The 27,869-nt window shown below is 42.1% G+C and overlaps 1 protein-coding gene across 1 annotated transcript; it reads right to left on the minus strand.

The window, feature by feature from the left end:
* Positions 1-3,712: 3,712 nt before the first annotated feature.
* On the minus strand, positions 3,713-27,834 carry ksr1a (kinase suppressor of ras 1a). The gene is made up of 21 exons (XM_029519635.1): positions 27,320-27,834; positions 18,329-18,469; positions 15,130-15,277; positions 14,536-15,025; positions 12,537-12,718; positions 12,161-12,230; positions 11,959-12,042; positions 11,690-11,751; positions 11,496-11,605; positions 10,321-10,489; positions 10,022-10,063; positions 9,663-9,711; positions 9,492-9,555; positions 8,346-8,639; positions 8,058-8,254; positions 7,860-7,956; positions 7,299-7,432; positions 6,768-6,899; positions 6,509-6,644; positions 6,209-6,342; positions 3,713-4,894 (listed from the first exon to the last, which is right to left on the minus strand). Exons 1-21 carry the CDS (start codon positions 27,536-27,538, stop codon positions 4,888-4,890), a joined length of 2,961 nt encoding a protein of 986 aa, XP_029375495.1. The 5' UTR covers positions 27,539-27,834; the 3' UTR covers positions 3,713-4,887.
* Positions 27,835-27,869: the final 35 nt, after the last annotated feature.

Genomic DNA, 27,869 nt, shown 5'->3' on the forward strand with positions numbered 1-27,869 from the left:
GTAAAATGTTCTGCTATAACCAAGACATCGACACACTTGTTTCTGGAGTCTCCAGCTGACCAAAAGTCAATACAGATAAGTTCCAGAGGCCTGGTTGATGTTCTGCTCTCCAGGGGAGCTCTTCCCACTGGCTTAACTGCACTGCTGACAATGCAGAAATGTTTAGCTTTGATTTTCTGGTCCCTTGAAATCCTGGAGAGCACACCATTGTTGTCAGTGAGCCTATCCCAATGCTTCAGGTATCTTGTGACAGAGACAGTCTTTAATCGTCTCCCTAGAAGGCCTCTGACGTCTCTAAACATAGAATATAACACAAGAGAGAGTCATATCCTCCAACAGTTTTTCACAAAGGTCCTTTTTAGTGTACATCCCACACATCCTCCATGCTGTGACCACTGGATGACCAGAAGGCATTTTGGACAGAAGTGCTCGACACATCTTTAACCTCAGCAAGGAGACCTGCATAGGGCTTAGCAAGCAGCCTAAAGCCAACTCTCTCTTTGACGAACGGCAGACGGTTTAAAGCACCTGCCACAATGCTCTGTCGACCCGGGACATACTTTGTTGTCCGTCCAAACTGTGACTTTGTGGCTTTTCAGCCAATGGCTGCACTTGTCGCAGGTCAACCAGGATGAGCCAGAACGACGCTGTGAACCAGTGAAGCCTTCAGGTTTTCAAAACCCTGTTCCTGCTTCGCTGTCCAGTCAGACGCGCACAACTTCCTGCTCAACAACATGTTTTTGTTTTGTTGGCCTCTTCTTTGCTCACCGTTCAACAGATCAAAGAGGGGCTTGGCAATTCCAGAGTATGTGTGCACGGAATGTTGATAGTATTTCACCATGCTGAGAAAGGATCTTATCCGTTTCTGGGATGCGGTCACACCATCAGACTCCATGAGGTCAGTCCTTGTCATGTTTGTGATGCTCTCAACTTTGCTGGGGTCTGTTGAAACACCACTCTCGTCCATTTTGTGGCTGAGAAACTTTACACTTCTAAATGTCTGAGGTCCTTTCTCAGCTTTAACATGGACTATTACGTGTAGAGGGTCGTATTTGAATGCCTTACAGCCAGCAAGATGACTGAGCCAAACACCTCTACCTTTTAATCTCGGAAATTCTTATTTTTATAGTGACCAGCTCTTAAACATGGAAAAATAACCCACTGAGGATAACTAATTTGAAGCAACTCCATTACAGGCTTTTTGATGGAGCTGCACAGAGCAGGACAGCAGCACGCCGGTGGCGGCGGTGAGCAGATCGGCACCAGTTTAACGGGTGTGTGCAGCTCACAGGTCACATGCCAGGCCAAACTCCTGATATCATGAACCAATGGTTGCAACTTCAATGATTGAACTATTCAAAGAAATACAATGTGCGACAGCGTCTCTGTGCGTACGATGCGTACTCACCCTCATCGTAGCCAGACTGCAGAGAGACGGGGAAACGAAAGGGAAGTACGGCATGTCAGGAGGGACAAAAGGGCCAGTGCTTAGCAAAAATAAAATCCCAATAAAGAAAGGCACGTAAATTAGATAAAATTCACAACCAGAACAGAGATTAATAGGTTGCATTTTTAACTTACATTAGCAGAACTAAATAATTGTATGAGCAGCTCAGGGAGTGGAAAAACTGAAGCGCATGAAACACACCAATACAACAACTCACACATTAACATGATGACATATTGTGCCATGCAAAAGTCATCAGCTGATGGTTTACAGTCAGGCTCAGCAAACAATAAAATGACCTCCTGAAAGCGTCATCTCTCTCAGTCTCTACGCTGTGTCTGTCATCCAGCACTCACAACAGAACCAGTCATACATCAGTGATGGCTCGTCTATGAATTTCAAGTCAGGTGGAGTTCAAATGTAATCCAAAGATAAGCATGTTTGATACACGCTTCTGTGGGTTTTACAACAAATACAAACAACTAATTGTTTAAGCTTTGATGGACATTAAGGGAAGAAAGGGCATTCTGTGTTTTAGCGAAGGAAGCAGTTTCCCTTCACCAAATGCCAATCATATGATCCAGTACCAGTCAGAGTCAAAGCACTTTTAGTTGCAGTGAGGATACAAGGTCTTTTCTTTTCTGCTGGATTGATACCAGGATTCAGAAGCAATCCATCACTCTTGTTAGTTGAATCTGCACTTGATAACAGGCTCCAAGGTCTGAATGGGAGCAGTTTTTCTTATTTTACTGGCAGCTCCCAAGGCCTCATATTATAAACTTTTGATAGATTTGTAACTGAAAGGCGAAGAAAAAAAACCTAAGGCAAACACTTTTCCTCTAAAGCTTATAAAGCATTTCTTTGATAACAGTCCACACTGCTGTTTGTAGATTATGCCCTCCTAGATTTGAAGCAGTAGTTCTACAGTTAACTATTTGAAACTAGATAATGAGCTGTGTATGTAGTCTCTCCACTTCTCACATTTGATTCTGCAGTAGCGTCAGACAAATCTACAAGTTTGAGTAATTTCTAGAGTTAAGAGAGAGTGGCTTATTTTCACATAAGATGCTGCAGTTGTTGTAGGATATGACGCTTTCTCGCCTGAAAATGACACATTAGACACTCAAACATACACTGCCGCTCACTATCTGACCAAACAGAGCTGCAATAAAAAGAGCTCAGCTGTTGGATCTTTATGCCACCTACAGGCGAAATGGGATTTTGATCACAAAGCAGGTGCTATAAACTTTTACACAACACAACGGGAATGAGCTTCAGGATTGATTGTTGACTTGAGAAAGCGTAAACACTCTTATTTCTCTGACTTCAGGGATGAAAGCCATTCAATAAACCTCAGTCAAGTGAGAACTTTTCTTCCAACACACTTTGGAGTGGTGGCTTGGAACAAGCAACCAGCCGATTTTCACACGATGTTCCTGATCAGCCTACTTTCGTGCTTTAAAGCTCATTGGTTGGTTAGATGTAGAACTGGTGTTGTAAATAAATATATCCTTTGGCTACCACAGCCCATCTTTATTCCAGTGGAATAAGTGACAGCAAATAGATAAGGTCTGAACATTTCTTATGTTTGTCTGCGCTTCTCTCTGTGTTGTTTTTATAAGTGGTTCTCACACAGTGCACACATCACTAAAATAACTGTGTCCGCTCAGTTGTTACATGACAAGCCTCTTTTTATTGTCTTCCATGGATGAAAACAGAAAATGCGTGTACAGAATGGTAGTCACATGCAATACAAAAATATGAATTTTTACAGTAACATAAAAAAACATGTATTGGCCCATTCTAAAAATTGTACAGCATTTATACAGTATTTTGTACTTGAAAAAAATATAAATATATATATGCACATCTGTAATAGCCATAGCAGTACCTATTCAAAAATGTTGTGATGTAGTTTACATATAAAATGTTTGTAGAAATATTAGAAGAATCATGTTAATTTGCTATACATTAAATAATGTATGTACAATACGTAGCATTGGAGTTTGCAACACAACATTTACTGCAATCTTTCACAAAAACCAATCCATTGTGTTCCAACACAGTATCCTCGCTCAGTTGCACCTGCACCCACACCCACACCCACACACACACACACACACACAACATAAATACAAGCACACCAACTGAAGCCAGCAATCACAAACAGTATGCACAAGCGCGCACAAGAGGTAATGTATTAGGAAGATATAGGACACTTTTGCGCCTGGTTCCTGATTTTTTTCTTTTTTTTCTTTTTTTTTTGCGCATAGGATGAAATTGCTCAACCTCTGTAAAGAAGGCTCTTTCTAAGGAACTCGTGTTAAAGTGCACTTTACACTTCAATGGATGGATGCTATTATTAAAAAAGTCCTTAATCATAAATAGTCAGGATTTGTCCTATTCCCGTGTGGACTGTGAATGATGTAGGGACTATTTGACCTGTTTCTCTTATTTTTAGCTGTCTTTTCGCAAATGCAATTTTTCCATCAGTGCCCTGTTTTCAAATGTTTCTGGTGAACAGTGAATTTAACAGACTACACTCCAAAAAACGACAACATACAAGTGAGCATATCACACTGTCTGACCTCGGAGAACCTCCTGAAGAATAAAAGATCACTGCAAGTATGACTATCAAAACCAAACAAAAACATCAAAAAGAGAGTTCATGATTATTTTTCCCCTGTTGACAAAGTGCATATTGTGTCTAGACATGGGCAGGTGAACATCTCAGCACATGCTGTCCACAACCATAAAAAAAAAAAAAATTAAATAAATAAAAAAGAGGAGCAAGATGCAGTTGGTCTGAGAATATCACTCAGGCAGCTTGTCAAATGCATGTCAATCCCCCTGGTAAAACATGGATAAGTGAAGTGGTCCATTTGGTAGTAGGGTTCATTTTACGTCCAGCAGTGTAATTGTTTGTGTTTCAGAGACAGAGAGAGAGAGGAGGAGAGGAAAGAAAAGAAACAAAACAAAAACCATAAGGAGCCGTGTAGATTCGGGGCCCCTGCTGAGAACGACTACATCACAGCAGCACAGAGAAGGTGAGCAGGCTGAGGACAGGGCAGCCATCAGCAGGCACAGACCACAGCACACCAGTCAGTCTCAGCACAGACAGCACAGGCTGGCTACAAGTCCCCGACAATGTTCCAGAACAAAACCAAGAAGGAAGGCAAAGAGATATTAGACGAAAGGAGGGAAAGCATGGAGGACGATGGTGGTTGTCCCCCTCCCCTCTCGCCACTCCTCAGTCCAGCGATGCTCTCTTCCCAACAAGAAAACAGTTAGACATGGAAGATCAGACTGTGGATTAGTGGAAGCAGTGTCTGTTTCAGGCAGGGGCAATGCTTTGATCAATCCTGTAAGAGCTAAGGATTCAGGAGCATGCAAGGCAGACCCAGGTTTTGTTTTGCATTGCTTATGTTTCAGAGTGACTGCTACAACCTAGATTAGAAAGAGAATAAGAAAAGAGAGGAAAGAGCAAAAGGAAAACACAAACGTTAGACTGTTAGTGCAAGTGGAACAGGCTTACAGTGAAGAAAGCAGCAAGATATTGCACACGTAGATTAGATAAAGAACCTTCCAGTCATTAAAATAGGGCAACAACAACTAAGTAACAATCAACAAAAAAGTCCAAGAGGAGCTCTTTCAGTCATTAGCATTATTTTCTGTTACAGAAAACAGCTCTCTTATTGTCCAGATAAATAAAACCAACTTTGAAATTTTCTCAGGATCATCAGTGTAGCCCTGGGTTACTGGTTTTGCTTAGAAAGTACATGCAGTCTCTTAGCAAACAGTACAGAGATTTGTGAAAATGTAATGCACAAAGAAGGAGCAGGAAACTGATGCTGGTGTTAAATTGGAACAGTAAAGTATAAATAAATGTGATGTGTGTGCGTTGGCATGATGGGGAAAAAAAAAAGATGATTCAGAAGATAAAGAGGTATGCACAAACTAATAAGACAACAACATATGCGGCATAAGCTGAAACTTTTTTTAAGGTCCAAAAATGTTTGTAATTGTAGTTCTTGCATTTGGACCCAACTCAACTTTAACTTGTTCATTTCACTCAATGGACAGTTACTCTTAATTGAATATGGCGATGTGTTGCAGATTGACTCACATTTACACTTTGACATGAGAACAAAGAGGTGATTGAACACTGAGATTACGACCATGCAGGATGATAGAAAAGATTTTGTTGTGTGTCTCTATTATGCTATTATTTCTGTACTTCAGACAGATTTGTTTGAGAAAGTCAAGGTCACCATGACAGCAATCTAAACGCACTGAACACCATACAAGAGACGGTTAAAGTTAGACCCTTCATTTTGGTCACAAATGCATCATTTTGGTCAACACACAACTGTCAGCTGAGTTGTGTGATCAAGAATAAATTAATTGACATCTACAAAAATAAAGTTCACATTTCATTTAAGAATGAGCAACAGTAGCAAAGAGGATCTACAGTGTGCCATGGCACAGTGACTGGGTGCATTTGGTCATGTCTGATGCCGAAAAGAAATGATGGAATATTTCCAGCCTATTTATCTTGTCTTATATTCAAAAATTTACAAAAATATTCACACATAAATATTATAAAAAGACTGTGTAACCCCAACGGTTTGGAGTTAGTGATGTGAAAGGACCATCACTGAGAAGCCCTGTACCACAAGAAGTCAGAAGATACACAACAAGAGCTGAGGGATCTTTTTTTTGTTTGTCCAGTGTCTTCACATCCCATTTCTGAATACCTACTCTGCAGACTTCCAGAAGTGTCCTGGGTGGGACAGCCTGCGGTTGAGTTTGGGTAGCTTCTCCAGCATGTCAGCCAGTTGGGTGAAAGTCGGCCTCTCTCTCAGGTCATAGGCCCAGCAGGCGGAGAGGATCTCCTGAAATGACAAACTCTGGGTCAATGGACCGGACAAAGGAACCAAGCAGTGCACTCACTGCACCGTGCTCTGCATTTAAAAGTGTCACAACAGGAGCGTGGGTGATTATTTTCTGTGATCATGCAAGTAGATTAAAAATGTATTGTTATGAATGACTGATACTTACAGTGACTTCCTTGCCCAGACTGATCTCGGCCAGGACCTTCTTTATGCCCTCTCCACTTCCTACTTGCCAGATGGTAGCTTCCACAGGCTGGTTGGTGATTGGCCAGTCCCTAGCCTGAAGCTCATACCAAATGGTGCTTTAAGGGGATAGGAAAAGTAGAATTATTCTGTCAAATGGTAAAATGAGCTCTTTTAGGTCTCCAGAGTTTAAACTTAGGTAATATGCTGTGAGAGTGTGTGTGTGTGTGTGCCATGCTCACCCAAAGGCATACACATCTGCTGCATTGGAGAATGGAAGGCGGTCCTCATTGTTACCTGGGCTCATCCTGCGCACAATCTCTGGTGCCAGATAACAAATCCAGCCATGTGGAAGTCTTAGTTTATTCTCACGCCTGGAAAAGGCAGCACACATTTTTCACTAACAAATCAAATTGAGTGGAAAATCTCCATGGAAAGATGCATTTACTTGAGTGGAAAATGCGTTAAATAGGTAGAGAATATCTACAACTGTTATGTATGTAATGGCTATTTATCACATGCTACACAAAGTAAGAACAAAATTAGCAAGCTGAGTGTTTGAATTTTACTTCAGAAGCAAGGGGGTGCTGGAAGTGATCCAGATTGTATAATCAGGAGACTTCTGTAAAGGGACATGCCTGCAGCACTGCAGTCACTGTGGACCTCAGCAAATTATTATAAATCCTTGGACCTCCCCAGGTAATAGCAGTGTGGTGCAAACAACACTTAAACTGAGGTTGTGTTTCTAAGGCCTCTTGAGTAGCGTTCCTCACCTCCCCTCCTGAACGACTCCAGAGATCCCAAACAGCCCAAAGTCTGTGATCACAACTTTATTCGTATCATGAAAAACGTTCTTCGACTTCAAGTCCTTGTGAACAATGCCTTTAGCGTGCAGGTAGCCCATTCCCTGTGTTGGAGGACAAATGATGACACTTTGTTAAGTGCTGGCCAACAGGCTTGGATGTTGATGTTCACAAGTGCACACTAAAAAATGTTTTACAAAGGTTTCCTATATACAATATTCTTAGTTCTTTCCATTGTCCTTTTGTGCTGGCTTCTCATGCAACTGCAATATGCACTAATCTTTGACTTAAACTAAGAACATATACATATGACATCAGAAGCAGTATTTAACATATATTATGAAAACTGAAAAAATATGATGAAAAAAATTGTATTGTTTTGGTTTGAGTAAACATTTCCTGTTTCTTCTGATGAAATGTGCACTGACGTGTGCCTGTTTCTGGACATTAAATCTGCCACTTTTATTCTCTTTTTATTTTTAAATCATGGCCTACAACATACAAAATATACAATATAAATGATATATTTACCTTTACAATCTCCTGAGCGATTTGTCTTGTCTTATTTATATCCAAAGTGTTCTTAGTGTCTCTAACAACTGAATACAGTGTCCTCCCTTTACAGAAACTGTGTGGACAGAGCAGGAAAAAAAAAAAAAAAAAAAAATCAGATTGAAGATAAAAACGTGGATACAAGTTACAAGGTGTGTTTGGTGCTTCCAATCTCACCTGGTGATGATGGCTAGGTGGGGTGGGGCCATGCAGGCACCCATAAAGAGGACCACATTTTCATGCCTGGTCTGTCTGTAGTTCATCACCTCCTTTTTAAAGAGCTTTAGATGGTCCTGATTGTTCCCGTCGATCTCAAGAAGTCGGATGGCTACCTCGCCATGCCACCGACCTTTGTGCACTTTTCCCCAGCGGCCCTGCTTGACCGGAGAACTGCCTCAGCAACAGGGCCTTATCTGAATATGACATGTGCACCACTCTAATGTGCACCTCTTTTGAGTTGCTCACCTTTCCTATGAGCTCTCCGAGGTCCAGCTGTTCAAATGGGATGTCCCACTCCTGAAGATAGACACTGGTCTGACTCGCTTTGCGGGAAATGGGGCCCTTCCACTGATTCCCCCGAGAGCTGGGCAGATCGTCCAACTCGTCACCGTCCAACTCTCCGTCCGAGCCCATGTTCATCCTGATCTCCTCTCTGTCATACTCATCTTCACCGTCGTCCTCATTCTCATCTTCTTCTTCTTCATTCTCCTCTTCTGCCTCTGGGTCTTCATCCTCAACCTCAATTTCCTCTTCCCCTTCCTACAAGAGTGCAGAGATGAATCTGGAATTTTACTCCATATGAAATGATAAAACATGAAATACTTCCAATGGAAGGTAACTTAAATGGCAAATGATTTTTACAAATTCAAGAAAAAATATTTATCTGCATTTTCCTATTGTATTGTCTGGTAGTTCATAGTGTCTTCCTCCGTATACACCACCTTCACTGCCTGGGAATATACTTGATGTTAATGGAGGAGGAGTCAGGAGAAATGTGCCGTTCTTTTTATTACATTCGGTAAAATGTGAGCGAGCATTGACTTTAATCTAATCACTTTTCTTTTGTCACCAGCTTTATGTTGCTGCCTCCGTTGTAAAAGCTGTCAAATGGTAGTGTCAGCAAAACTCTGCTGGTTCAATTAACAACATCACAACCTCAGCATGAGCATGGGCAAAGAGGTCAGCCTGGTTCCAACACATAAATCTATAAGAAACCCCTCATTTGGGCCTATTTTAATGGCATCGATAATAACTTAGCATATTAAGGAACTCACTAAAATGACTAGCTATTTCTGAATGAATGGAGTTCTATTGGCCTTTTAACTGCTAAGTATAGAAGTTAGTTTGACCTGCTATGCTCTCCTTTGACAGCTAATATTCATAACTGGTTTGGCTGTCATAACAAACATGCAGTCAGATCCTTTTATGTGATTATGGTGTGTGCCAAAATCTCCAGTATCAGCGTTGTTTAAAGTTGAAAGTGTCAGCCCAGTGCTATTAACAGTTATTGCAGAGCAACTATTTTTATTTCATAAGTGTTATTTTACACAACACATTATACTGAGAGAAAAACCTGTGATGCACTGTAGCTTCATGCAGATGGAAAGTTACCTCTTCATCTTCATCTTCTACCAGCCCTGCGTGTATATCATCCGCTGTCTGCTCTATCTCAGTACTGAGGTAAAGACAGGTATTGGAGAGATAAACATAAATTATAATGAAACTTTTGTTTCTTCAGAGAAATTAAGTTCACTTGTTTTTTTTTTTATATGAATATCTTACACTGTGTCTTGTAGGACATCAGAATGCAAATGAGCAGGACTGGAGACATCTGTCGAGAAAAAAAAGATGGTTTGTGAAAGCAGAACCCCTCTTGTGTTTTCTGTGCCTCATTGCCAAACACATATTTGGTATGAGAGCCCATGCAATTCCCCAGCACGACCAGCAGATGGCACCAAAAGGCTATTAAGTGTCAATGCAATCCCAGTGCTGGCACACAGTGAAGGACGGTTACAGTAACCGCTACCACCCTAAAAGCAAACATGCAGAGGACAGAGAGCGCTGCAGGGAATCCACGTTTTGGAGAGAGGGATAATGGGACACTAGCAATGTGGCATGACATTTCAGGACTGTCAACTCACCAGGGAAGATAAACTGCTGTCTGTGCTGAAAGTAACAGGCAGCTTTTGCAAAAAGAGAAGGGAAAGACCATCAAGCATAGCATGACTCTTGTTAGGAAAGGTTAAGTTAACATCTTGTAAAAAAGCACAGTCGTGCTTCATGTTATATTAAAGAGAGAGGAGGAGAGACACGTGTGAGGCCCATTCTTTACAATTGTATATTAATGAAGTGTGATGCTAGCATGCTCATTTCAACATGTGCATTGTGTCTGTATTTGTTTATATGTTTTTCCCATGCGTCCTTCTGAAGCTGAGCTTACCCGGAAAGTTGAAGCGGCTGTCGCGATGACCTTTGGGTGAAGGGTTGGGTGGTGGTGTGGCGCTGGGAGGGTTGCTCTGCTGGAAGGGTGCCGGGGAGGATGGTGTGGATGAAGTGGTAGAGGACGGATTGCTGCTCGAGTCCAGCTGGTTTAGCACTGGTGGATGGTCCTGGTGGAACAAGGAAGTTCAATTTCTATTGCAGAAATTGGCCATAATTTTGAGGGCTGTGTTATGGTAAGGGAAAGATTCTTCAATGGAATAAAAAAAAATTGAGATTATCACCTTCAACTGACCCAATTGAAGATTATGATGACATTGTGGATTAGACCAAGGGGAAGAGAAGTAATAGCTGCACTAAGAATCTATAATCGTTTAAACTGACTACATGCAGTGATGCAAAACTGCTACACTTTGATGTAGCTATTTGATTTGGCCTTGCAGGGAAAAGTATACCTTCTCTTAAGGCAGGAGAAGCTGAAACTCTGCATGAAACTGCATGACGAGGATGAAGAGGGTTTGCCAAAATGGCCCTTGCCCTCTGAGAGGCTCCAGCTTCATTAATGCAGTCAAGATCATTTAGGCTAGTGCTAGTTTTTTGGCAGTGTTTGACCACATTCCTCAGTTTATTCTTGTTTGAGATGCTGAGGTTACTAAACCAACAGATCATAACAAAGGTTAAAATGGATTCAATTAAGATGAATAAAACGTTTTTGAAGAAACATTACATTAGTCAACATTAAAACCGCTCAATTTCCTCAGATAAAACAACCTCTGATTTCCATTCTTACACATGTCGTCTGAGTTAGTCTCAAAAGACAGTTTATCATCCAGGATGGTGCCTAAATACTTGTATTGATTGACTATTTCCACCGCTGTCCCTTTAACAGAGGTTTGGGCTGTAGCAAGTGGTTTCTTTTGAAAATCAAGGATCACGTTTTTGTTTTTGATACGTTAAGTTGCAGGTAAGATTCATCACACCATCTAACAAAACAGTCAAGGACTGGTCCATGTCACACCTCATGGTCCTGGAAGAGGCTGAAAATCACAGTCATCAGTGAATTGTATTATAAACCTTGACTCGGACATGCTCTGCGGTTGTCAGAAAATCAACTAGCCAAAATCAATGCTGGGTATTTTTGGAAGCCTGTGAGCAAGAATATGAAATTTTTTTTACCTTCTTTGTAATGGCCTTGGGTAGTGTGCCAAACTGGGGTGCTTCTGATGGCCGGTCCACAGGGTTGTTTATATCAGATGGAACAGACTCAGTCCTCCGAATTTTGGCAACTAGAACAGAAATCAGTAATGTCACATATATGTTCAGTGACTTGTGGAAATTCCACAGTAGAGTGGGAATTAAATTAAACTTACTTGGGAGAAAGGAGATTCTGCAGGATGGTGCTTCCTTTGTGCATTTGTTGTGGCACTTTAACCTGCACAAAAAGTAGGCAGCACATGAGACCCTGTTGCAATCAGCAGATGGCACCCAGGAATACCCCTCAAATCCAGAACAACACCTACTCAAGGCCCGAATTAGTCCTTGAAATAGTTTTCTTATGTACTGGCATTATAAAATCCACAAGAATAAATAATTTCCAATGGATTTAAGTGTCATTTAAAAGAGAAAGCACTCAACCTACCGACAATGTTTGCACTTTACCCCAAACATCATGTTCTTCTGGCACACCTGGCATGTCTGGGACAGCCAGGACTTGGTTGAGAACCTAGACAAAGAAAATATCTTCTCTAAGAACTATTGCATTACATTACTTGAGTTAAACCTCAAGTTACCTTGTTTGCTTTCTTGGTTTCAGGAAGAATATGCTTAGGCGAAAGATCTACCTGTGTGTGACTGCTAGGCCTATGTCCCTCCTCACTGCTTGTGGGGAGCTGCGATGCACTGCTACATTATCTAGCCAGGGAATAAAGGGGAGAAAAGGAGACGTATTTATGGGTGGGTCAGCTTGTGTCAAGAAAGATATGAAAGATATTTAATGAATTTACACCAGTGTTTAATCACATTCTAAATGGAGCATTTCAGGGACAGGGTCAAACCACATTTGGAAGAGAACAAAAGGTAATTTTCCAGAACCCAAATTTGAGACAGATCCTAGTGCATGAAAGGTCTGATGTTAAACAGACTATTTCAGATACATGTAGACCCAAATTAACAAAATAATTTAAATTAAATTAAAATGCATATATATTAATGACTCACTCTTAATGGTGCTGTGCTCTTCCATTAGGGTGGGTGTGCCAGGCAGAGTGTAAGGTGCTGTGGTAGCAGCCGTGGTGACTCCTGGAGTACGCGCTGACATGGTAGGGTAGCGAGATGGCAAGTCCTCATGCCCATTACCGTTGACTTGCATATTTAGGAACAACTTGTTCTTTCGCACGCATCTGAAGGAAAGCAAAAATAAAGAGGAATGAAGATGTGTTGATCTTGTCTAGTTGCTAGATGACTCTGCGGGTTCACAGCATCACTTACACACTGTAATGTGCGATGGAGGTTATGTAAGGGATGGAGAGAGACATGTTTGGATACTTAAATAGCACTGGCATAGGTCCGTTCCAGGGTGACGCTTTAACACCCAGGCTGATCTCACAGGGACTGAAGCACCAAACAGTGCCAGTTCTTTGGTTTATACCATGCATGCACTTACGCATGTGAGTAATCACATAGTTCTGTTCAGCTAGCCATCAAATCTGTCACCTGGATAAACTAGGAGTATTATGTGGATGTACATTGGAAGCACTGAATCTATGTCAGGCATGTTTACTTTTTCCCCAGTAAAGCTTCCCATAAACAGAGAGGATATTATGGGTAAACATGTGGCTTGTTTGTGTGTGTTTGCATCCAATCACAATAGAGACAAAGGGAGAAAAAAATGAGGGAAAGAGAGATTATGTTTGTGTTGCCACCTCTGAGCATTAGTCCTCGGAAATACTTCCTGTTTTGACTCATAATCTCTGGGAATCTATGTGGGGATTAGCTCTACTCATATACAGTGAGAGCAAAAGAGCAACAGGCAGGATGTGAAGGGATGCAGAAAAGGAATAGGGAGTGAGACTGGATGTGAATCTGGGTGAACCTTTGTCCATGTCCTGATAATGGGTCTGCAGCCAGAACAGGACACCAGTGAGACGCTTTCAGGAAAACTGCTACAGCAACTTATATTATAACAGCATAGGTGATAGGTGAATGTGGCAACAACCCATTTACAGTTACTCCACTGTTATCATGCTCATTTAAGTGGGGCACAGCTCCCCCTACTGCTATTCTCTTTCTCAACATTTGCTTGGGCTTAATTTATCTACAGTGTGGTAAACTTATATGTTCAGTGTTTAATTTTGCAGCATGGTGGTGCAGTGGTTGGCACTGTTGCCTCAGAGCAATAAAGTTCTGGCTTTGCTCCCCAGTCTGGGGCTTTCTCTGTGGAGTTAGCATATAGCATGTTCCTGATAGATCCTTAGGTTAACTGGTGATTTTTAATTGTCTCTAGGAGTGAGTGTGGGCGTGAATGATTGTATGATTGTATTTGCTTCTAGCTCTGAGATGGACTGATGACCTGTGTTGCCTGAGAGTAGGACTGCACAACACGAGACCCGGGTGGATGTGCAGTGTGGAAAATGGATGAACTGATGTTTAATTTTACAGTGTTCAAGGACAGTCTGGCCTTATGAATATGAAAATTCCCCTCTGTGTATCAAAGACAATCATTCAAATGGATACAATTTCTGTGCTTATAAACGCTGTCCTGGTTTCTTAGTGTAAGTTTTCTTACCAACTATCTTACCTCAACCTTCACAATTGTTTCCCACTATGGCTCTGAAACGCATTGCTGGATACGTATTATACACTACATAGTATATGTCAAAGAGAACGAATCATCTTTCATCCATTTTCTATTAGTAGTGAAATGCTGGTTCTTTCAGAAGAATAATAAAGTTTGGATTCCTAATGCTGTTCATTAGTCAAAGAAAGCTCTCACAGCAAACATCAAATTCCTGCAAAGAATCAAATGAGCAGCACAGCATGTTTTCCCACACTCCCCAGTATCTGTAAACCTGTGTGAACAAAGGCAACAGTCTGTTATAGTAACATTGTGATATGAGGATTCCCACCCAGCTCTGCTCTGACCTACATATGAAAAGCTTGGGACAAAGTACATGTTGTAACGGTGTGTGAATCCAGACAGTTTGATGTGAGCACCTACTTGTTGGTGGGAGGGTCTTCAATGCGGTTTCCCAGCTGGGACTCGTGGCTTTTGCTGCGTGTCAGGGTGATATTGGGGAGTAGGTGCAGCACCTTGCGGGAAGGTGGGGGAGGGGTGCAGGGTGGCTTCAGGCGGTGACGCCTTTTTGAAGGTGGCGTTATAGGTGGGGTGGAGGTGTGCCCGTGAAGCCGAGCTGCATGAGCTAAGGACATGGGGAATGGGTCTGTAAGAGGACTCTCACTGTGAATGTGTGATGCCAGAGCCTCAGGTGTGGGCGCTGCTGACACTGAACCAGAGCGGGGGTGAGGGAAGGTGGCAGAGGGTGTGGATGGGGTGGACTGTATGGTGGATGGTCTAGCTAGAGGTGAGGGACTGTGAGGGCGGAGTGGAGTCCCCAGGCTAGTTAGCTGGTCTGCAGTCAGAAGAGAGCCGCTGTCCCTCCTGGTGGGCTCAGACAGCCATGGACCACCGTCTTCCCTCAGTTCACCTCCTGGAAAGACGTCAGCACAGATGTGACGCACTGGTACAAAACCCAACAAGGATACAATACGATGCCTTTAATCAAAGAGGTTACCATGGAGCAAAGGCCAGTACCTGATTCAGTGGCACTCTTCAGGCAAGAGAGGGCAGCACTGAGTCTCACACATTCTTCTGAAGTGGAGCCAAGTCTTCTCATTGTGTCCCTCACCTGAGCAACTGTCATTTGCAGTAAGGCATCCAGGGACAGTTTTTCTACCACTGCCTGCAGGGGGGCAACAGAAAGTAAGAGAGATGGTGGGCAATGTACAAAAACAACAAATATACATCCATCCCATCATACTATATTGCTAGGAAGCTCTACAACAAGAAGAAAATAACGGCATATTTATAAGATGATATCAGCAAAAATAAAAGATTTGTAATTTTTAAGTGCTATATAAGTGATTCATTGAGCCAGAACGAAGCAAATACAGTAAGTGCCCCCATTTTACGTCACCAACAAAAGTTTGAAAGCCTGAGATGTGCTGTGCCTGAATACACTGCAACCTACCTCACTTGACTTGATGCTCTCGTGCTTATTTGTCTTAGTAGTAAAATTTAACTTCATCAGAACTCAAACTATCTGGTGCTGGATCACTGTTAGACTGACTTACTTTTGTTAACATAGCTCTATATTCCGCCAAGTCTCCTGTAGGGAAATTTGCAGGCTTTTCTGTTCCACTATCAACCATTTTTCATTTTATTTTTTTAAGAAAAGCTAAAGAGCAGCAGGGGGTTAAAGACTGAGGTGGTATGGCTGGATGCCTAAAAGTATATACTCTTAATTTCACATTCACTTGCTGGGCCAGAAGGCAGAATGACAGCACAAACAACAAAGAAAGATGCAGTGATTGTGCTGTGATGTTAGGATGTTTTTTGACTGGGAAGTACGCAAATGCTTATCAGTCAGGTTAAACCCTTGCTCTGAGAGGGCAAACACTGATCTGAAAACTAGGGCAAGCTCCCACACTCGTGTTTACAGTGTAAGCAAAAGACAGAGCACACACATTCATATGCACGCACACACACTTCAGTTACACAAACTCAAGGATGAATGATGTGATATTCTGAATTGGCTGCAGGGCCTATGCTCCCCTCCCACCTCCTCACTCATAACAATAACATAACTATAACAACTTAGCTTGCTCACAAGACTGCTATACTAGTGCCTTGAAGAGTTATTGGACATACATTTTATGTGTGAACACAGCAATGAATGCAAAATTATTATTGAAGTGAGTTGTATATAGCATGGATCCCATAATAATTGTAACTGATTACAACACTTCAGTTGCACACACTGTAGTACTGAAACTGACAATGTGACTGGCACTGTTAATCAAAAAGGCAACTCATTTAAGCCAAAGGAAGAAAAGAAGGAAGGAAGAAGGAAATGCTCATTAAAGGATATTTCCAACATGGCATCCACATACCTGCAGAATGCGTAATATTTCATTGTCAGTTTCAGTGTAAGAAAAGAGAGGACATATTCTAAACTACAAGGAAACTACTCAGACAACACTCAATGAAATGTTTTTGGACCATTCCTTACATAATCATAGTATTGAGTCAAATCGCGATCTAATAATATTTGATCTAAATTGGTCATCAACATGCCGTGACGGCTCTACATCTTCTGGGAATGAGGATTTTTACGATGCTATGAAAACCTCTTAGCTCAGAGTTAAATTCTTAGATGGGGAGAGTGATGAGATTTAAAACAAAAAAGCAAACACTTGCAGCAGGCATGAAAGATATGACTAAACAGAGGACGAGTAATCAGATATGGAGCCATGCTGTGAAACTAAATAAAAAGCATGCACAGGATTCAGATATATTAAAGAAAAACAAGTGCAGAACCTGTTAAAATAAATAGGGCAGTTAGGTCTCAAAGTGAAGCCAAACAGACAAGATCAATACAAACATACAGTAGGTGGGGGGGGATTAGTACAGTTTATAGCAGCACAGGAAGGGCAGCCAGTATAAAGAGTGAAAATTACCACTAAATTTTACTCACAAACAAATCATGTGGCTGCATGCAAGGAAATGAATGGATCTGATGTGCTTTTGTCAGGTGTGCACAAGAAGCTGCTTGCAGTGCGAAAAAACCGGTCACTTTGGTGCAAATACTGGAGCTTCTGCAGAAGCACAGGCATATTTACTGCAAAGCAATAGTAACTTAAAGAAATGAATGCAAACCAGTTATCTCCATCATATGACAAGATGAATAGGGACCATAGCAATAAACATAACGGTACACAGCAAGGGGAGCAATGTCCTTGTGATCTACTGTGACCTCTACTTAGCAGCAAATACCACAGAGGTAATAAATTTAAAGTTCAAAATAACTGTAGCAGCATAAGTGTGGCTCAGCAGAACACTTGACCAGCATATTGGTGAAGTCAGGGCTGCTACTGGGCAGCCCATGGTGTCATACATCACTTGGTTTTCATAGAATGACTCTAAATGGAGGCAGAGATCAGCCTAATCAAGTTCCTCTTCAATACATCAGATGCAACCACAGATCATACACGACTGCAATGATAACTTTACTGGTCTGCCTAATATTTCTGTCCACATGACAACCGTAAAGCTGTGGAGCATCAACTGTGAATTAAACCTCATGAAACAAGGTCTCACATTCATGACAGGCTCTCCCAAGAAATGATCAGCATTGATGTTTCAACAAGTGCAGTTTCAAAATGGATAGACCTGACTATGAATAGTTTAGATGAGCTGCAGGATAAATTACTATCAACCATAGGATATATTTCTAAATCACATACAACTATAATGATATATTCCAATTTGGCAAAGACAAAACCTTTTGGGAACCCCCCCCCCAAACATTTCTCCCATAAAAGTATTCTCCAGCTAAGATGACCTAAAGAGATACATGGCAGTAGGCTGGGAACTAGTTTGTTTATGGTAGGGTGAGTATATCTTGGCTAAGTGTCTGCTTGCCATAGTAATCTCTGTCTTCTATGTTGATATGAAATGCAACTGAAAAAAAAAAAAAAAAACTAAGCTTCTTCAGAAAAAAATCTTTCAACTTCAGATTTGTTAGAGCTCAAGTACCCCAATCATCATCATAAAAATGGCTCAGCTTCTGTTTTAGAAAGGCTGGTCCCTCATTATGCATTCCTCATGCACATGTGAGTGTGGACTGAGCACACACACTGAAAACAGTTCAACAGGACACAAACATAATCACACAGGCTATGGGGAGTGAGTGGGTGACACCAACACATTCACACAAAGCAGCATGACCTACCTCGATGAGCTCCGGCCGCAGGTTGACAGTGCGTAGCCAGTCTCGCAAATGTGGGTAGCTGTCCAGGGCCTCGGGTCTCTCTGTTTCTGGCACTTTTTGCTTGCACTGCAGCTGTTTACAGATGTATTTCATCAGCTTCACCTGCAGGGAGCAATAGAGAGCACAGTGTTGGATGGGAGGGGCAGGTTGGAGGGGAGCTAACAGCTACAAGCCTTAAGCGAAGGAGCAGGCTTTCACTTGGTGGGGTATTTGTCACACCTCTGTCTTGTCAGGGTTTTTGTTTTTTTTTCTCAAGTGAGATGGCACAAATGTTATCCAGAATAAGTACATCCTTATAACTGCTTTTTGCATTTATAATTTACACACAGTGCAATTTACTATATAGACTATTGATTCAATAAAGGTGACATCCAACCAGGCATTATCAGATTCAAACTACTTTGTCTTTTCCTCCTGCCTTCCTGCCTTTTCAATACAATAAGGAGAAACCTGATGCAAGTGACTGTTTTTCCATTTGGAACTCAATGCACCTGCAGTAATGACTCCAGTGTTTGTTTAACCCAATTTCCCAGTGCCCCCAGTGCACAAGACAGTTAATTAGATACAAACAGCTATTATTATACAGTGGAACAATGAGCTGGTCATCTAATGAGAGCATCTGCGGTGCTGGCACAAAGAACAAGGAAGCAGCTTAGTGACATCAAAGTTCTCAGTGATGGAAGAAAAGTGTCAATATATGTCTCAGCAGATGATATATAAAGGTTTGAGCTTTCAAGTCCAACGTTCTCCAAGACAATGTCAAGTGCAGTGGTCCTGTGAGTGAGTATTACAATGAAAACCATGGTATTGGTTTGCAGCAGCCCACGTTGTGCAGCTCAGTGTTGCCGTATTGTATGTCTCCTTATCTCACAGTGTATCTGCACAGAGTCCATTACAGCAGGCAGCACCTTCAGATGAGCTGTACAACACCAGCCAGCTCTCTCAACCCGGCATGCACCTCTCGAGTGCCTGAGCAACAATGAGGAGCGTGTGTCTTTCTCTGTTCATCCATCTCTCTGTGAGGCATCCACTTACCAAGCGAGCAGAGACTCATTCAGAACGCTAGTCTCACAAAGTCTGGCCTTGGGATGTGAAAAAAGCTGCTTTATGGCAGCCAACAAAAGCTTCTCCACTGTAGGCCAAGGCGGTGAAAGAGAGAGTAAAAGGATGAGAAGGAGGTAAATGCTCTACTCTGTTTATGCTGAGAGCTGCTGTTCTGCCCTGATGTTACTCATCAATTATCAATTGCACTCAGAGCATTATAGGGCAATAAAACCACTTACATTACTGAAGGCAAACTAATAAAAAGTTGTCAATACTTACAAGCAAGGTATAAATAAAGATAAAGATACATAATGCAAATTCTCAGATTTAACATGCCAATGCCTTAGCATCAAGCAAGCATTCAACTTGTACATCTACATGTACCTGGTGCAGTAGTACCTGTAGAGGTTGAACAGTATTATAGTTGCTGTAAGTGCAGCCCTGAACTATGTGTGGAGGGGAGAGATAGGCGGCATGCCCCCCAACTATAATACATTGAAAATCCATTCCAAACCAACACTGAGGGCTCCCATCACCTGTCTGATGTGTGATTCAGTTAAAAGCCCGTGTTGTGTGGCTAATGAGCTAGCCTCCTGCTCTGCCTCCCTATACACTTGTGCAGTCCAGTGACGTCAGGTTACCTAGCAACCCCTCTTCTGAGTTGTCAGCAACATTTCAGTGGGATTTTCCCAAACATGTGAAACACAGAGCTGATGCACAATGCATCCCCACATACAAATGTCCTCATGTCTCCCCAGGACAATAAGTATTGTAGCTTCGAAGCATGTTTCTATCTCACTTGCTGAGCATTTGCTTCACTATTATCATGTTAAGTGAGAAAGATGGACAGGATTACACAAACATACAGATTCTCCAACCCTCTCAGTGATATTAGTTATGTGTGTTTTTGAGCTGGGAGAACAGTCGAACAGATAGGAAAACCAAGAGATAATGACAAGCCCCTTTCATATTATTTTTGGTGCAGAGTGGAGAAAGCAGTGTTTGATGTGTGGCCTAGAGGTGGGAGGAGGGGGAGAAGAGATGGTGTCAGAGCCCACCTGTCAGCACAGCTAAACAACACCATGGCAACGGCCTAATGCTGGAAGGAGATGAGTGACACCCGGTGTGTCAGCCACCAGAGAGGGCAGAGCGGTCCAGGCAGTGGCCTGCCTGACACAGCATACTCGGACAGCAGAGCTCACTGCTCCAATTGTTTTCTCAAGCCTCTTGCTGACACAACTACTTCGGTCGCACCTGAGAAGAATGGTACAGCCAACAACAGAAGTGAGAAACCACGCTCGATCCCAGAAGATGGTAAATGCCCAGCAGGGTCAGCTCATATCACTCAACAATACTCGCAACTAGGTTTTTTTTAAGGTTAAACAAAATGCATACATACGACGCTCAACTGGATAAGCCATCTTTCACAGATACTTTCTCAACTGAATCATCAATGAGACTGATGCAATGTGGGGCATCACACGGCACGTCACACTACCAACATTAGTCACAAAATGGCACAAAGGGCGGCATCATGTTTTTTGTCTTCTATGAGTTTACACGAGGCAACTGGACTCTGAAGCACTGGAGCAGGGAGATCATGCAAATTAAATGCAAATTTCAATGTTGCTTTCAAGAGTGCAAAAGATTACACATGTGGACAACAGTGAGTCGAATGATGTTTCATGGTTCATGCACAATTTAATCGACATAAAAAATGATGCCAATGTCAGATGACAAAAACACAATGGAAGCAGGTCCAGCTCTGGTTATGCAGAGGTCAGGTCACATGGACTTTTTGAAGGCAGTGGGGTGGATATACATGGTTGACAGTCCCAGACAATGGCCTGCAGCCCCTCCTCCATCATTGTTATCACCAGAGCGAGCTGACCCCTTCACTGGGCTAAGAGGTCGGGGGTAGAAGAGGTGATAATGTGGCTTCCAATGCTCTGTGTTAAGGCTAGTGTGTGCGTTCAAGCCTTAAAATCCAACACAAAAACAGATTGATCCTTGGCCTTGTTGAAACTCACACAAAAAGATATCTGAGAATAGAGCATGTGATACAAGCATTGACAAGTACTACAGATAGTAGTACTTACTACAATAGTAGATAATAAATGCAACAGATTCATAGCAAACAAAAAAACGAATAAAATAAAAAACGTCAAAATTTAAAATGAATGATAGGATGTACTAAAAAAAGAAATACATTTAAGCACATTATGTATTCATATATAGCTACAAAATGTGATAGTTGTAACCATTTCAATCAGAAACACTACTAACTGCTGACTTCCTTATGATTTAAACAAGCCCCCTCCCTCCTTTTTCCACAAAAGAAGTACAGCAGACCTCAAAATTACAGGATGTAATGCAACTCATCCTGAGTCAGTTCAAGAATAGATCAAGGCCTGCCTACACTGTTCAACCATACTGATTTCAACAGCATGCGGTCCATTCTTACTGACTCCACCATCCATACCGTAAGAAAAAAAAAGGGGAAACCAAGACGGGGTTAGCATTGCTATAGTCCCTCAAGTTGTTTCCTTTGTACCTTCATGTGAATGCCACTCTCTATTGTCTTCTCTTAGGCCTCTGATACATTCTTACATATATACATACATACACAGTGGTTGTCATGTCATAAAAAAGCAGCTCAACGGATTGGCTTTGATTCTCCACTCCCCTTTTCTCCCTGCTCTCCCCTCTTGCACAGACTCCTTGCGCGTCATTTGATTTTCTTATTTAACAACCAACCCTGAAAACGCGTAGGAAGAGAGCTGTCTAAATATAGACGCAGCCACAACAGCTCACTCCACGAGCACACAGCAAAACCCTCTCCAGCACTGAGAGGAGACAAAACAGAGTGACACTCTGCTGTTTGCTGATCATTACAGAGAGCAGTGATTAAAAATAAAAGATGGTAAATTCCTTTTATGCAAACAAATCAACGAACAAATATCTAGCCACATTTGACACTTGTTTAAGGTTGTGTCAACTTTTTTTTTTTTAGATGTTTTTAAGTTAAATGCGTCTAGTGCATGTAAACTCATTTGGATCTGGTTTTACAACAGACAAACTACAAAGCAAAAAAATAAAAAATAAAAATCAGGAATACATAAAGAGTTACAGTAAAAGTAACACAGAGGTAGCAGGAGAGGCAGCAGCGACCAGGCTGAGTGGGATTAACACGTGAAAAGTGAAGTACCAGTTAGCACTCCATTTGAGAGGCCAGTATCATTATCCTCTCACTGGCAAGGCTGAAAAAACACACAGCTCAAGTGGAATAATACAGCTCTCTCAATGAAAGCATAAAGTGAGTTCAAGCCTCTCTTGACTGCCCTCCAGTGCAATATGGGAGTGATCTCCATTTGCACCATGAGTGTGACCTCACACGGTCTGCTCAAACTTGAATTGAATGTGAATTGAAGCAGCTTAAATCTTCAATATTGACACCTATCACATTACAATGATCTACAAGGGATCACATTTATGTCCTTTGTAGAATTTACAAACCCTTTATGAATGCTTCACTCCTTGTATCAAGGGTCAAAGTTCAGTAGTCCATACACAACAAAGATAAGATTTGGGGATGCCTTGGCTGAAATTTTAAATTAAAATTGCACCAGGATCCAGAGAGTGAGCCAAAATCAATGAAGAACACCCCAATCTGCTGATTTAAAATACATGAGGCATGTGAAATCTAACGGAGGGCAAAATCAAGAAGTGAAAGTATGCACTTAAAGTAAGAAATGGTTTCAAAATAGTGTGCCAGTAAAGACATAGGAAGTAAGACTGCTGATCAACACAGCACTCTATGGCCTTCTAGCTCGCTTGTTAAAAGACAGAGACAAGGCATCGTAAAATGATGATGAATATTTGACTCTGTACTTAAATTAATGTTATGAAGATCCTGATCAGTAATCAGCAGCTGAACTAGGATCCCCCCTCTGAAACAATAGAATACAAAACTGGAAGACCAGCCGAAAAGAGCTTTGAAGGATTAGCTGACGATAAGTCTTTGACAAATAAACTGCTGCCATCTATTATTAATAAATGTTTTTTGTTCCCCATAGAGAAATTCTCTTTTCTCTTATGCCCTGACAGGGAGCTCAAAGGTCAAGGACAGATAAATGACAGTGGCAGACTCCACCACATTTCTGAAACTCTGGGAGAAAAATGGGCATGTTGATAAACAGCAACCATATTGTCACACGCCTTAAAGTGGAATATAATATATTTCTTGCCAAATTTTTAAAACCATCTCCTCCATTGTTTGTATCTCCGCTTAAAAAAATCATGATTGCTCCCCTTGCTTGAATGACAGGAAATTATTTTCAAAGCATTAATCTTCTTGGTTTGATCATTACGTGTTTACAAATGAATGAAAAGCAAGAGGAAGTGCTCATACACGCTGCACTTACCCTGTAATGGTGGCATACAAGACGTAAAAGGTGAAGCAAGCGATGAAGGGCTGTATGACATGAAGAGATGATAGAGGTTGAAATTTATAAAAGAACACCTGCAGATACAGGATTGGTAAGATTGGTTCACACACGTTCAATTGAGTGGAGATACTGCAAGAATAACAAACTGATCTTATCAGCATATCGCAAGAAAAAAAGTGACTCTGACAAAGGCCTACACAGTGCAAATAAAATAAAACAAAACAAACTAACTAAAAAAACAGGCCAAACTTCTTTAAATGAATCAACAGTAAGACCAACAGCAAATCATCAGTTCATTTTCTGAAAGTTTAGAGTAGAGCTGTGACCTAAGAAATTGCTAAGAAACTGTTTGACCACAGCAACAAAAATACAATAATAATGTTTAAATTGGTTCAATAAAATATTTTGAGAAAATACTACAATTGAGTGGTCCTGTATCTCCTGTACTCATTTCCAAAACAGCAACCAACAGCCACAGAGGACTGATAAGAGGATGTAATCTGTAGATGCATCTGGTCCTCCGCTGTAGACGCTGGAAGTAGATTTATGCAGGTTGTCTTGGTAGAACTGGGAAGGATCTTGAATCTTTGTATGCCTCAAACCAGCAAGACAAACTTGAGGTAACACCAGACCCACTGTTTGCACATCTGACTTAGACTTTCAGGGATAACCTGAAACCTAACATCAGCCTCAGAACTACAGGAAAGAGACCTCAGGGCAGTTTTCCTAGCCTGGACGAATCATGCGTACCAGCGGGGCCTATCCATTGTCATGTAGAACAATGCTGGTATAAAAATTTATCTGCAAGACAACGCACCTCAGAAATTACTCTGCCAGATCACGTCCTGTTCTACACACTGGCCAGGTATGCATGACAAAGAAAAGTAGAGTTACAGCATGAAGAGTTAAGGGCATGCCACGAACTTACCTGTCAAAATGTGCAAAATATTAAAGCAGACCAAATTCAAAACATACTTGCTTCAGGCTGTTAGTGCCACCATTCCATTACCTTAGATTTGGTTTCATAAAGCAAAGATGTGCTGTCAGTCATTGTGCAAAAGCAGTGGGATGGGGTTGAGTTTAGGGTTCTGGGGCTCAAATACACTACCCCAAAACATGTTCATTTGATGTGGTCTGGTTTCTATTTTAGCTGTTCATTAATTCATCTTCTACCGCTTATCCATTTCCAGGTGTAGGTGGATGCTGGAGCCAGTCCCAGCTCAGATTGGGGGAAGGCAGGGCACACCCTGGACATGTCACCAGTCCATCACAGGGCCAACACACAGAGACAGAACAACAACCACTCACACTCACTCAGACATACAGACAATTTAGACTCACCAGTTAACAAAAGCATGATGTTTTTGGACGGTGGGAGGAAACCCATGTAGGCAAGGGAGAACATGCAAACTCCACACATAAAGGCCCCAGGCCGGGAACCGAACCCACAAACTTCTTGTTGTGAGGCAGCAGCGCTTACCACTATGCTGCCATGCTGCCAGTCTATTTTAATTAGTGCTTTGAAATTTTCATGTAATACCAGACTTCTGTAGTTGAGCCTGTGAAAATGTGCTCCCACACAGTGGCCTGCCAACTCTCACCTGATGCCTGCCAGCCAGTAAAAGAGCTAACTATTTTTTTTTTTTTTCAGACCAGAATGCAACTCAACTGGATAAAAAAAATGGCACAAATGAATAAGCAAATAAATAAAAATAACAGGACTGCTTGGTCATCTCCACCTTGTTCTGGGGTTTATCTTTGCAGCAGATTTTGATCACACCATCACAAATGCTATTGCATATTTTGAGCATGCTATAATGTCCTGTCCACACATAACAAGATACACTAACTTTGCAACTAAACAACACTGCTTGAAAAGACAAATTTCTTCATCAGCTACAATTCTTGGCCACTTTGAAGGTCAGTAGAAAAAGCAATTCAGCAAGGCTATAGCATCACTGCGAGGCTGAAACTAAATGCTAGGAGCTTTCTGGAACATTAGTTTTTAGGGCCAACAGCACAATTGTTCATTGGGTGTTCGGTTATACAGAAATAAAACAGACATGGATTATTGATAGCCTCAAGCCAATCAGGAGTGAATATTCCTTTTACCTAAGGTATAATGCTTAAATAAACCATGAGCCAGAAAACCCATTTAGCATTGTCTCTATACTATCAGTATGTCTGGAGCCTGATCAGAAGACACAGTAATCCACCTGCTACAAGCTCACATTTGCGGCCATAAAACTAGTAATATTTTGCTGCTTATCAGCCCTTTATACCCCATCCCTACACACAGGCACACACGTGCACACACACATCAACCCACCTCAGCAGAAGCAGGTCTGTCCCCTCACTGCATTGTTACTAACAACATGAAGCTGTATTTTTTCATGACAGGATTCCTTCAGTCATTTTCCAGATGAGAATATTACAACACTCTGTGACTATAAACATCCCATGGGTGGAAACTTGGGAGGCCTTGGCTAAACCAACTCCTGACTATATGCCATTATTATGGAATTCACATAGCAAGTATGATAAAAAAACAAACAAACAAACGAAAAAAAAAACAAACAAACCACACAATCAAAATAAACAAACAAAAAAGAATAGGCCCAATTAATCAAAAGGTAGTATGAGGGAGATCAGCAAATAAAATAAAAAAAAATAAATAAATAATAATAATAATAATAAAAATTACACATATAGAATGTGTGATTTTGTTTCTAAATGTGCAATGTGATGGAGAAACAGCTAGAAACAGAAAAGTGTGAGGTGCATCAATTGCTGATGCCTGCATGCTACCGACCATGACTCCTCTATTGTGCTGTCTACTATAGTATGATGTGCCGAGGCCCTACAAAGCCGTGACTTTTGCGCAAAGCAATGTCAAGTCATCCCAACACGACTGAGCTGAATCTGCATCCAGATGCAGGGAAGAAGCGCGCAGCCACACCGACCCTGCCTGCTCACAGGCACAGGGACGGATAAACACATGGAACATGTCGTACATTTCCCCCTTTTGCATTGCTGCTGCAAGGGGCCGACACAGTTCAAGTCCTGTGCAGAGGCGAAAAACAAAAAGGAATACGGTCACTATCAGATTATTGAATGTGTGCCATTAGGCCAAGCTGGATTCAGCTGCACGGCGCGGTGCCGTGAACTATCCGAGGAGCCCCTGAAGAATATTTCTACCACGAGAAAGAGGTCACAGCAATATCTAGATCACACAGCGCTCATCTCCACCATATTCTGGAGAAGTGATGAAGCCCACCATAGGAGGGCGAAAGCACCACGCATCGAGCACGCAGTAGGCTGGATGTCTCCCTGACACTCAGTAACAGGGCGCCGCGCTTGCAGCCGATACGGAGCCTATATGAGGCGGACATAGCGTTAGGGCTTCATGACTCCGCAATTTGACCGGCCCGCTGTGTGACATGCATGAAGAGCTCGTTACCTCTAAAGTGCGTATTTCTTGCTGCGTGAGGTCGTTGGACGCGGCGCATTTGGTCCGTAACCCCTGTAAACTGGAGATGGAGATATCGATCATATTCTGGATGAGTTCGCATTGATGTAGTGCGGCCATCGCTGCGCCGCCGCCGCCGCCGCCGCTCTCCCTCTCCGGCTGTTCATCACTCTCGACCATCTTCCCACCTTTCGCAGACACACTATCCATTCCTCAGCATTGGGCTCGGCTGGAGGGGGGCGGGGTGTGTGGAGGGGGGGAGTCAAGCCGACGTGCTCCGATAAACCATATGCAGCGGTCCGGCGACCTATTGTGGAAGTTTAGCTGACACCAAATGTCTTCGGTTCCCAATGTGAAGAAGACGGGATGGAAGCTAAGTGTTCTCTCTCTCTCTCTCTCTCTCTCTCTTTCACGAAACAAAATTATCCACGGCGGCCAAGCTGTCCGGTCCGGTCCGGCAGCACCCGGCTCGTATTTTCAGTCCGTTCGGGCTACCGACGAGCGGATACTCCACCGACCGCTGTGGCTGAGGCTTTCACCG

This window comes from Echeneis naucrates, chromosome 14 (genome assembly GCF_900963305.1).
Source record: "Echeneis naucrates chromosome 14, fEcheNa1.1, whole genome shotgun sequence".
In the NCBI taxonomy this organism is placed as follows: Eukaryota; Metazoa; Chordata; class Actinopteri; order Carangiformes; family Echeneidae; genus Echeneis; species Echeneis naucrates.